General features: G+C 45.0%; 1 protein-coding gene across 3 annotated transcripts in view; it reads left to right on the plus strand.

Annotated features, from left to right (window-relative positions):
* SH3BGR (SH3 domain binding glutamate rich protein) overlaps nt 1–12,847 on the plus strand; it is a 31,994-nt gene that overhangs the window by 2,304 nt on the left and 16,843 nt on the right. For 2 of the 3 annotated variants that reach the window (XM_061359262.1, XM_061359263.1), the window contains exon 2: nt 8,696–8,881. In XM_061359262.1, the coding sequence (XP_061215246.1) occupies nt 8,696–8,881 (186 nt within the window). Of the gene's footprint in view, nt 1–7,902; nt 8,108–8,695; nt 8,882–12,847 lie in introns of those variants that run through there. The other variant, XM_061359264.1, reaches the window with a different exon arrangement.

Here is a 12,847-nt window from a genome sequence, read left to right on the forward strand (position 1 = left end):
TAAATTGTCCTAGTAGCACTGGTGCTCTCTTCAATGTGGCTGATCTCCATCAAATGCGTGGTGTTCATTTTGAATTTCAATCTAAGATGGGGTTAGCCTCTGCTGATTTACACTAGAGGATATTTGGTAAAGAATGAAAACCATCTCTATTCTATGTACCACACAATCACACTACTAATTTCAACTGGTTATTATGGTAATAAGTACTTTTAAAAAGTGAACGCAGTGGAATACACAGTAATGTCCCAGTGCTCTGGATCAGACGCTTGAATGATACAATTCACTGTGGCTCTAGAGCAGATCTGAAGTCTTTATTTTTCCCCTCACACATTCATAAATTAATTTTAAATAACTTCATCTTTAGATGATCTTTCTGCTCCAAACTTAGTTGGTATTGAACTATTCATTATGGCAAGCAGAAGTGGAGACATATATACTGCTAAAAAGTACTAAATTCTTGGCTTGAAGCAAACAGTAGAAAAATAAATCTAGCTACAGAGGTGTTTAGAAATGTGTAATATCCTGCAAAGTTCTAAGGTACCATGAATCACAGGAGAAAGGGGGAGTTGCGTTTTACACAGAGGAAGTCTTCTGAAGTCTTGCTTACTGCTTCTTATGGTTAGGGCACCTCTAAAATCCTTTTATTCCCAGTGGTTTTGGTGACATTGTATGAACTTTAAATCTGTAGGTCTCAGGACTGAGAAAAATGCAGGCTATTTGAATTATGTCCTCTACAATGCAGCACAGGTTTGTCATCTGTGACTGTGAATCTAGCCATAGAGAAAGAGCTTGAATTGCAGACAGATTTCAAGTCAAATCAGAGGTAAGAGGGTGATCAATAATTATCAGGAGTAGGTTGTCCACGCAGTAGTAGAACCAGAAGCTGCAGCAATTCTGCCTACCAACATTAATGTTTGTCTTGCTCTAAGTTGTTGACTACGCACCACTTGCTTCTGCCACAAGCAGCTGGTCAATGTGAATGCTCAGGGTCATAAGGATATAGATGATAATATTTAATTACTCATCAGGTGAAACTAATATTATCTGTAGCTCTTACACTCTACCTAGGTGATATTTATTCAGAACTATTTTAAGGGACTACGCAGCTAGGGATGGTGGAAGTCAGGCTTTGCTGAAAGGGAAAATTACACTACCACTTTACAGGGAATCTGTGCCCAAGTAGTGTGAATTCTTGCCATACCATCAGACACAAGTGAGGGCACAAACAAGCTCCTCTAACCTCGTATCTTCCGGAAAAACCTTTGCCTGTCCCCTGTGTTGTTACGCCCTGGAAGACTTCTCTCTCTCAGTATTGCTTGCTGGAGAGATTCTTTTGGTTGCCCAGCTACTTGGTGCCAGCCACAGCATAGTCTTGCTGTATGGTTTCATACTTAGAATGTGTCCCAAGTCTTTTGCTCTGCCTAAACCGTAATAATTGTAAATGTTAAGACATAGCACATTTTCATCATAGTTTGTTGTTGTTCTCATAAACATCTTGCCTTTCCCTTATGCAGGCATAATTGCATGTAACTTTTTGTTTTTCCTCAGCATCCATTTTTCACACAACCCTCTCCTAACTTTTGCTTTCAGTCCTGGTGCCTCCACAATACCAGTCTGAGCCTCCTTTGTATTATGAGCCTCAAGCTGGAGAAATATTGTTTATCTGGGTTTAATTCTAAAAGTTATAGCTACAGTCATAAGCAAGGGAGCACAGAATCTATATCTCAGTTTCCATTATCTCCTCAGAGGCGCTGTCTGTCCTGGGCACTAGCTATTCCAGGAGCCGTATCTACTGTGCCCAAAGAGACAAGCTGATGCTGAAATTGCAGCTGACAGCATTTGAGTACACTGGCTTTCAGAGAATGTGATGAAACTCTTAGCACTGGCTCATGCAGATTTTATTAACCATTTATGCAAATACTATCCTGCCACTTCCTGCAATGAAGTGTCTCTCAAGCAATCCTTTCTGCCCCCTGAATGTGCTCTGTAAGTAACTGTTCAGCTCAATAGCCATTAAGAAAATTACCTCTGTTTACAAAGTGAAAGTAAGAATATAAATAAGCACCTTTGAGATCTGTCAACTGCATGGCTTTTGAACACTCTGGATGAGTGTTCCATTCAAAGTGATGCACTTTTTCAAGCTCACCATAAACCTCTGTTGCTCCCATAAAAATGTACAGCATTTAATGTTATTTTTTATAATCAAGCATAGATGTATAGATACTTCCTTATTTAAGCAAATAAAAAGAGTTTAATCCTTAATAATGAAAATTCATACTTCCAATATAATATGCTATCATTCCACTTCAGCTTTCAGGTTTATTAGATTATAAAAATACAGAGTCTAGGAATCATTTTCATTGTCTGTCTCAGAGTGATTTACACTAGCTTGGTGTCACTTTAAATTCAGTTGTTCATATGTCTGGCTTGCGAAGGTGCAGTTTCAAATCAAATGATGGCTCATATGTAAAACTTACCTTAATACATCATTCCAGCTACTGTTTACACAGGACACTATCTTGCTGCATGAAGTACCATAACTGGGAGAAGATGAGAGTCATGTCTGGAGTGTGATTGTGCTAGACAGTAATTTAGTTGTCTGTGACTGAAGAGCACCTTGAGAGAATTTGGACAAATCAGTGGAAACAGTGCTTGCTTCAAATGCTGCAGTACTTGTAGGGCTAATGTTTGGCCTTGCAGCTACTAGATGAGATAGATAAAGAATCATAGAACAGTTAAGGTTTGAAAGGATCTTAAGAACATCTAGTTCCAACCCCCCTGCCATGGGCAGGGACACCACACACTAAACCATGTTACCCCAAGACTCCGTCCAGCCTGGCCTTGAACACTGCCAGGGATGGAGCATTCACAACTTCCTTGGGCAACCTGTTCCAGTGGCTCACCACCCTCACAGTAAAGAACTTCTTCTTTATATATAATCTAAGCTTTCCCTTTTAACTTTGAACCCATTACCCCTTGTACTATCACTACAGCCCCTAATGAAGAGTCCCTCCCCAGCATCCTTGTAGGGCCCCTTCAGATACTGGAAGGCTGCTATGAGGTCTCCACGCAGCCTTCTCCAGGCTGAACAGCCCCAACTTTCTCAGCCTGTCTTCATATGGGAGGTGCTCCAGTCCCCTGATCATCCTCTTGGCCCTTCTCTGGACTTGTTCCAACAGTTCCATGTCCTTTTTATGTTGAGGACACCAGAACTGCACACAATACTCCAGGTGAGGTCTCACGAGAGCAGAGTAGGATCACCTCCTTCGACCTGCTGGTCACACTCCTTTTGAGGCAGCCCAGGATACGGTTGGCTTTCTGGGCTGCGAGCGCACACTGAAGTGGGCTCATGTTTATTTTCTCATCAACCAACACCAGGGCTGCTCTGAATCTCTTCTCTGCCCAACCTGTATCTGTGTCTGGGATTGCTCTGACCCAGGTGTAGGACCTTGCACTTGGCATGGTTAAACTTCATGAGGTTGGCATCAGCCCACCTCACAAGCGTGTCAAGGTCCCTCTGGATGGCATTCCTTCCCTCCAGCATATCAACCGAACCACACAGCTTGGTGTCATCGGCAAACTTGCTTAGAGTGCACTCAATCCCACTGTCCATGTCAGCGACAAAGATGTTGAACAGGATCGGTCCCAACACTGATCCCTGAGGTACACCACTCGTTACTGGTCTCCAGCTGGATGCTGAGCCATTGATCACAACTCTTTATGTGCGGCCATCCAGCCAGTTCTTTATCCACCGAGTGGTCCATCCATCAAATTGACGTCTCTCCAATTTAGAGACAAGGATGTCGTGCAGGACAGTGTTGAACGCTTTGCACAAGTCCACGTAGATTACGTCAACTGCTTTGCCTCATCCATCAGTTCTGTAGCCCCATTACAGCCCACCAAATCGGTCAGGCAGGATTTCCCCTTAGTGAAGCCATGCTGGCTGTCACCAAGCATCTTGTTGATTTTCATGTGCCTTAGCATGCCTTCCAGGAGAATCTGCTCCAAGATTTTGCCAGGCACAGAGGTAAGACTGACTGGTATGTAATTCCCCGGGTCTTCTATGTTCCCCTTCTTGAAAATGGGGGTTATATTTCCCTTTTTGCAGTTGTCAGGAACTTCATCTCACTGCCATGATTTTTCAAATGATGGACAGTGGCTTAGCAACTTCATTTGCCAGCTCCTCCAGGACTCATGGATGGATTTCATCTGGTTCCACGGACTTGTGCACATTGAGGTTAAGATGATCTTGAACCTGATGGTCTCCTACACTGGGCCTAGGGTCCTCCATTCTCACAGAGGCATCTGCCTCCCAAGACTTGGGCATTGTGGTCAGAGCATTTGCCGGTGAACAGAGGCAAAGGAGTCATTGAGAACCGCAGCCTCCTTCAAATCCAGGGTAACCAGTTCTCCTGTTAACTCCTGGAGAGGGCTCACGTTACCCCTCGTCTGTCTTTTGTTTGCTGCATACCTATAGAAGCCCTTGCTGTTATCTTTCACATCCCTTGCCAGCTTTAATTCTAACTGGGCTTAGAATCTTTTAGCCTACTGACAGTGTCCTGCAGCTCAGTCACCTGCTGCAGAAGGACCTCCACCAGGGCAAACCGAGTGCAGCCTTTCCCATTGTGCACCCTTGCCTCAAGACACACGTGGAGGCACTTTCTACACTCCAAGGTCTGCGCTGCAGCCTCCCCTCTCACTGGTTCTGTCTGGGTGTCTGGTGTGATTAAGCTCACTTTCTACCAGAACTGGGCAGAGGCAGTAGCATTTTCTACTACTGTGTGTGAAAAACATGGGTGTATTGCCTAAAAGAACAGTTTGCTCAGGCAGACACAGAAGTTTCCTCACTTCAGATAGGATCCCAGCTGGAGCTGTCTTCTGCAGCCTACACCAACACCTCCAATAAACTGTCTTTCCCTTCCCCCCCCAATAGACCACTCAAGAAATAAGCCTGTGGGAGAGAGACAGCAGTCATTCTGCATTTCAGGGATTCTAACAAATGTAATGGGGATTTGTTGCCAATCTCTAAATCTCTGCCCTCTGTACAGTACTCTTACGTGATACTTAGCTGAGGGTTTTAAAACTGTTCTACACAACTGGGTCAGTTACTTGTTTTTCCTGAGTGTTGAAGGGAAAAGCTGCTCAGTCCACATGGTTTAAACCAAACTGGGATCAAAACACTTTATTGAGCTATCAAGAACATAGAATTAGGCAGCAGTCAGCGAAACGTCGCATTCAAGTAATAATACAAGAGGTAAACCCCCAAATTAGTCACACGAATGTTAATAAACACAAGCAAATATCTAAACACCCTGTGTAACAAAGGCAGAAGAGATTTCTTAAATTCTTCTTCTTTCCAAGAAGAAGACCTCACCATAAGCAGCGCAGTAGCAAATGCCATTTGGCATATTGATAAGGAATGGTGACTAAATTCTGTATGCTCTCTACATTTCTGCCAAGTTCATGCAGAGGGAACCAAAACCCCTTTCCTTTCACCTTTGGGATCACCACTGTCAAATGACTGTACATGGTATAAAAGCCTTTATTGACACATCTGAACATAGAGATTAATTTACAGGGACACCAAGCAGTGGTGCCCAGTGTGTGGCCACCATGGTGGGACATCCCCCTGTGCCTCCTGGGCACAGGCACTGCCTCTGGACAGCTCCCCAAAGGCCTTTCTCCAAGGGATGCTGGGCAAAAGGGCAGCAGCAGCAGGGCTGCAGTGGGCAGGACTGTGGGGGCCCATCACCGCAGTGTTATAGTGCCACTATCTGCCAACACAGCATCACAATACTCTGGGCAGTATAAGGCAGCGTCCGCCTGTGTCCCACTGCCAGAGTGCCCGGCTTTGCCACCAGGACAGAGCTGGCAGCCTGAAGGCATCCAAGAGGAAGTCCTTGAGGCACTGGTGGAATTACTTGGAGGGGCAGAGGGGGGAAGACTGCCCGAAGCTGCGAGAAGCTCTCTGCTGCAGTTCCAGCTCCTGGAGGGGCCATGCTCAGAGCTCATTGATGGATGGATACCCTGCTTCAGTCTTTGGGGAGCTCGCTGCCCTCATCGTCTGGGGAGACAGTGGCAGTAGCCATAAGAAATAGGATCCACAGATGGCCCAGTGCCCTCCTCCAGTGCTTTGGAGCTCCAAGGATTCTTTCCCCCAGGGTTGATCAGGCCAGCGGCATTTTGCTGTTCTTGGGAGCCCCTCAGATGGCTCCAGGCGGAGGCAGAAAAGGCAGAGCCAGTGTCCCCTTAGAGGCATAACCAGCCCGAGCCGGTCTTGCTCACATGCTCAGGGAGTAGCCGACTGCCAGCACTGGGGTCAGGAAGGAATTTTCCCCCAGGGCAGACTGGCACCAGTCCCCGGGGTTTTTTTGCCTTCCTCTGAGCACTGAGCATGACCACTTGTCAGGGCTCCTCTGGTCCTGGTGCTCTGGGTTATCCCCTGGTGCTCATGCACCACGAAGGTGGCCCCTTGTGTCCTGCAGCTGGGGAGGGAAGGCTTTTTTGCCCCCAGGGTGGACTAGCAAGTGTCCCCGGGGTTTTTTGCCTCCTCCGCGGCCGAGCACAGCCCCTTCATGGGGCTCCTTTGGGATATTGTGGCCCAAAGGCAGCTGCTCGTGCTCCACGCAGGTGGCCCTCGTGCCCCGCATCCGGGGGGAGGCAGCGTTCAGCATTCCCAAGGTGGCCCCAGCGTGGCCCCGGGACTTGCTGCTGTCCTCTGTAGCACTGAGCACCACCCCGAGTCAGGTCTTCCCTGGCCCTTTCTGGCCGGGTTCTTGCGCTCCTCTTGCACCACCATGGCATCGCTCCTGCCCTGGCTTTCCTTTGTCAGAATGAAAGGGATGAGTCAGCCTGCTGCAGGCTACGCATGTGCATTGTGTTAATGCTTGTGAGCATCAGCTCTGAGGGATTTAGAAAAAGAAAATATAATCTAAACTAGACTAAAATTAACTAAAGCAAGATAAAATAACTTTCTTTATAAATAAATACTCTTTCCATCCGTAACCTTTCTGATTTGTGTCTTTGAAAGGGGTTTTGATGCTGAAAATCCCTTGACTTCCTAATGTCTAGTTTAAACTTCCCCGGGCGCAGCTCTGAACCATACCCACATGTCCTCCCAGTGGATCCCAGGGAGAAGAGATCAGCACCTCCCTCTCCATTTCCCCTCCTTGGGAAGAGCTGTAGGGAGCAGCTCACAGGTAGAGAGAGAGCTGCCCATTGGACATGACTTCCAGCCCTGTCACCAGCCTTGTTGCCCTCCTGGATGCATTCAAGGGCCTTCCATGTTCTTAAATGGTGGGGCCTAGAACTGTACCCAGTACTCACGGTGAGCCTGCAGCAGCACTGATCACAGCAGGTCACTCACCTCTTTCTTCCTCCTTTTTTTTTTGTAACTAGCTGCTAGCTCCCTGGATTACCGCCCTCTTCCTTTTCTGTGTGCGCTATGGTGGGCGCCTGTGGCCCCTGCACAGCTCAGGCCCGGAGCAAACAGCCCAGCTCCCTCTCAGCTTCCCTGACACCTTTCAGCTACTGACAGTGCCCCGCAGCTCAGCCCCTGCTGCAGCAGGGCCTCTACCAGGGCACCCAGTGCAACCCTGCCCATGGCGCACCCTCCCCTCACGACTCCAGTGCAGGCACTTTCTGCACCCCGCGCTCCGCGCTGCAGCCTCCCCTCTCACCGGCTCTGTCTGGTGCCGACGCTGCCACCGCCGGGGCAGCCAGAGCAGAGCTCCCAGAGCGGGCCCCGGCCCTGGCCCTGAGGCGAGCGCTCCCCATCCCGCTCGCGCTGCCGACGCCCACCGCCGCGCCACGCGCCGCTCCCGCGCTCCCCGGGGCGGGTCCGTCCCTCCTGGCCCCGCCCCCTGTGAGTCCCAGCTGGGCTCAGCGGAGCTGCGGCCCCAGGGCAAGGCCTGGCGAGGGCTCGAGGCTCCCTCGGTGGCTCTGGGCGCTCGGAACTGGGCCTGCGGGACGAGGGGTTCCCCCTCGCTCCGGTGCTGAAGGCTCCTCTCTGGAGCCGCTCACCTCCGGAAATGAGTGTATACGTATACAAGATGGGAGATTCTTTAAACGTTGCTTAGGAGTGGCATCCCTTTAGGAGAGAAGTATAGTGAGTATTGCATCTTCAGGGTAAAAGGCTAGGTTACAAGCTTGATGCTTAGCAGAGAAGTTAAGCAGTACTGGGTTTTCATTGAGCTTTCACTCACAATTACGCCTACTGTTAAAGAACAGGTACAAAGAGAAGTATGTGGCTCACAGAAGGCTAAATGTCATACATAATGAGGAGGGAAAAGGAGAGTGTTACATATTGAGGAGAATATGTACATTCTCAGGCCTGTACTGGCTTCAGGCAGGATTCTCTTGGGTATCTGCACACCACAGTGACAGATCTGGGAACAGAGTAGGAGGCTTCCTGCTGAGCCTCATTTCTTAAATGGAAATATCACTGCTTCCAGGGAGGAAAGAGAGAAGCTGGTATGGTGGGAGAGGAGGAAGTAATAGCAAAATAGCAATGCTCTGGGTGCTGAGCACCAGTGTGGAATATCAGCTTCAAAAAGTTTGGGGGCTACTGGAGTAGTGGATCCAACTTGACATATTTGCATTAGATCTTCTTGTAACAGCGATTTCTTTCTAAAAAAAGAACCACCTCAACTTCTTTTTTAAAGAAGGAATTCTGTTTTTCCTCTTTCCTGACCAGATCAAAAAGAAACAACAAGAAGTAGTGGGCTTTTTAGAAGCCAACAAGATTGATTTTCAGCAAATGGACATAGCAGGTGACGAAGACAACAGGAAATGGATGAGAGAGAATGTCCCTGGCGAAAAAAAGCCTCAAAATGGAATTCCCCTCCCCCCACAGATCTTCAATGAGGAGCGGTACTGTGGGGTAAGAAGCTGTTTGGAAATTTAAATACCTTCAGAAAGTCTTCTTTCACAGAAAGTCGCTCTTTTCGATTAGTAGGAAGTGTCAAACTCCTTAAGGCAATTTGAGATTCACTTCGAAAGAATATTCAAAAGCAATTTTTAGGAACAGAAAAGCAATGAAATAAAAGATTATTCATTTTGAAGAGAAAAAATATACATGGAGGGAAAACTGACTAGAGAAACTCTGCTTAACAGAGTGTATGGCTTATCCCCTGGAGACCAGAGCCTATGCAGGGGACAAAGCTCACTGCAAGGCATGGAGTTTGCTGTCTGTAGGGAGCTCTCTATTTTTCTCATTCTCCTGCCTCCTGCTGTATAGCTTACTCACAGTTGTCCTGCTATTGGCTCTCTGCCTGAACTCTCTCACTCCTAAGACCAAAGGCACTACTGCCTAGGTGAGGCTATGGCTTCTTCACACAGTATGTCAGGATAACCAAATGTAGACTATGAGGACAGCTCAGCTGCTCTTCCAGTAGTAAATGCTCCATAATCTGGTTTGAGAATACCGAGCTACTCAAGGCTAGTGAGATTTATAGCAAGGCTGATCTGCAGTCTCTGGCTTTAGGTTAATCTTTTGCTTCTTGAACTTTAGTTTTACAGGGGGAGTGTTGATATATTGTTTGTTTGGCACAGACTCATCTGGGCTGCTAGGAAGTCAAGTAGATGTTTGAGGTACCAGGGGCTGTGAACAGGTATCTTTCTTTTCCATTATATTATATAAATAAATAGGAATTATAGTTGACTGGAATAGTTCTAGTATGTTTGAATTACTGAAATTATACTCATTATTCAACATCCAACTCTTTGTAACAGACATTGTAATGCTCATCAGATGTTTTTATATTTTCATATATGCTTGTAAAAGATTACTTCTCTTGAGAGAGTTTGTTCAAAGCAGTGATAGATGATACTGTACCAGCATGAATATTATGGTCGTGAATCAAGAGAGATATCTGAGACAGTTTTTTTGTCATAGTCTGGATAGAAATACACAGCCTGGAGAGTACTCTGATGTGATTGCTGAAATGAACTTGCAAAGAACTCTGAAATGCAGATCACATAGTGAGCCCAGTTTTAAGTTACTCCGCAAATCCAGTGTGAACTACTGCAAAGGTTGTTTTGAGAGAGAAGGGATTTACATGCCACTGAGTTTTCAGAATTAACTTAAGTGCTCTCGGAGCAAAAGTTGATAGTATGAATAATGGAGTGCAACCGTTTCCTCATTTTCTCATAGGAATCTTAAGAGAACTTGGTAGGTTAGAGTTCATGTGCATTTTAACATCCAATCTACATCAATAAAAATATAATTTGATACATCTTACTGTGGATTTTGTGGCAGCCAATGTTGCAATAAATACTTATGGTATGCCCTGGAGATGTTACATAGTGATTTAAAGAGTAATTGCCTTACAAAGTGTTGCAGCTGGTCAGTCTTGCCAGTAAATTGTAAATATACAATTTTTATTCCATGTATGAAGCTAGTTCAGGAAGCCAAATAATCTACATGTTGAAATCAGTTTAAGCTTAAGACAGAGTCCTTTGCAAAGACACCTCCATGTGGAAAGGGGTCCAGAAAGCAGTTGCAGCTATTGATTTAAAAATTAAATCAAATTTACAGTTAGACTAGAAGTCTCCAGAATTCCCATGTACACAGCTTTCAAAGCTCATAGCTAATGATCCCAGTGAGTACATAAAATAAAGGTCAATTTATAGCATCATTATTCCTAAATAAATAAATAAGGTAAGGAGATCCATATCAGTACATGATCCTCATCCTTCTCCTCAGGGAAAAGTGCCTTAAGGGAGCTGCACAGAGTGTGAAGTGGGATTATGTGGGCTGATTGAGATCATGGTGAGGGGCTGGTAGATTTGTGCAAAATTCCTCAAACTGACACAATGCCTTCTGCAACATGTCTACAGTATAAAGCTGGGATTTGCATTCTGCTTCTGTTCATAACCTGTGCATGTCCAACAGAAATCTAGAATTGTTTTATGCTGTTTAATGTTTAAATGATAGATCTTAACTCTTCCCCTGTGCCTCACATCCTTTGTCCTCACTTTATTAAAAATAGGGCTGAGAATTGCAAAGGCCTGTCTGAGTCAGGTATACCAGTCCAATATGCTGAATTCATGAAAGTCCCTTTAAAATACATTTCTCTTGTTAGTTACAGTCTTCAAGGCCACACTAGATGCTACACTCTGTCTTGTGGCATCTAGAAACCTTTTAATTTGTAGTCTGGGCATAGGCAGCCAGTTGATGCCAAAATCTTTAGCTTAAACAGCTCTAATCCAATGTAGTACGTCCTACTGATTTTTTTAATTTCTTCATTCCCAGGTAGTCCTCTGTTTTCAGATCAAACTTTACATTTCATTTCAGCTTATCCTTTCAGAGATCACTTCCTTCCAATCAATTTTCCTGTATGTTTGGTTCCCATTCAAACGTGCGTGCTGGCCTGGGACCACTGGCCTTGCGAGATGAAAATTCACAATAAAATATTTCCTTCCTCACTTTGAGAAAGAGGAGTTAGGAGAAAGTCACGACAATCTTAAAATATTTTAAGGGCTGAAGAAAAAAGGAATTAATTATTAGTCTGAATTAAGTATTGACCCCACTTTGAGCAGGAGGTTGAACTAGATGGTCTCCTGAAGTCTGTTCCCACCTGAGAGTTATCCTGTGGTTCTGGAATTTTGTAACATATGTTCTGCTCCACCCTCACAGGCGTTGAGACAAGATGTAATGAACAGAAAGTTCAGCAAAGAAAGTTTAAGTCCAACATCAGAAAAAAATAAAATGTAGTTTTTAGGGGATTGACTCATCTCCTTAAAGGTGATTATCAGGGGATTGCACAAACACCTATCAGGAATAGCAGTGATTCTTGCTTTGGAGAAGTCCTTTGAGATCTTTTCCAATACCCTTTTATGCAGTTCAGTGGAATTTTGGGGGTGGAGGTAAGGAAAGAGGGGATAGCGGGGACATGTGAGGCTTCCTTTTTGTGCTGACATATGACATATGATATATGACCGGCATAATGAGCAAGTAAACACAGTCCTATCCTAGCCTGCTTTTCTGCCAGTAACATGATAGTATCTGCATCTTTTGGCCAACCCTGAAGAGCTGCTTCACTTCCTAATTTGTACTTAAAATGGAGGTTTCTTACAGATTCATGGAAATACACCAACTGTGAGCAGCTTTTCCTTGAGGTCAGAGAAGCTTAAGACTGTCTGATAAAATAGCTTGAATCTTATTTTTCTTTCAGATTTTTGGTACTGCCACTTGAAGAAACAGATTAGAAATGGATTCATTTTGTATGCCTTGCTGTAGCATAAATTTCAAGTATCTATTCTGAACCATCATTGTTGGCAATTACGTTCTTATTTGATTTTTTTCTTAAGCTGCTTTTTTCTCATGTCTAGACAGGCGTCTGCATTTGTGTCACTTTCTAAATATATTGAGCACTCTGTTGCTCTTGTCTTTGTTTTTGCTTAACAAAAAAACCTAGAAAATCAGGAAAGAAATTGAATGGTTTTCTCTGCAAGCTGTAACCTCTGCTTTTCTCTGTAAACTGCAATCTGCAGAATATAAAATACCCAGGTACATACTTTTTAAAGACTCTCTGAATTATTAGGTAAGACTTTTGCTTTATATACCTCCTAAAGTAAAATATATGAAAATCATAGGGACCTGTGGAGGTCTGTGGTCCAGCCTGCTGCTTAAAGCAGGCATAGCTATAAGGTTAGCTTATGTTGCTGGGGGCTTTTCCCATCTGAGTTTCAAAAGGCTCTAAGGATGTTGTTTCCATGCCCTCTCTGTGTTCTGTGACCTGGTGCCATACCACTTACATGGGGAAGAACTTTCCACTGATGTCTAGTTTTGTTGTTCTGCTGTCTGTCATTTCCACAGTGGTTATAAAAAAGATGGTAGTGTAGA

Source organism: Neopsephotus bourkii, unplaced genomic scaffold (genome assembly GCF_033783945.1).
Source record: "Neopsephotus bourkii isolate Nb327-2 ecotype Australia unplaced genomic scaffold, CSIRO-AGI_Nbou_v1 NB_962, whole genome shotgun sequence".
In the NCBI taxonomy this organism is placed as follows: domain Eukaryota; kingdom Metazoa; phylum Chordata; class Aves; order Psittaciformes; family Psittacidae; genus Neopsephotus; species Neopsephotus bourkii.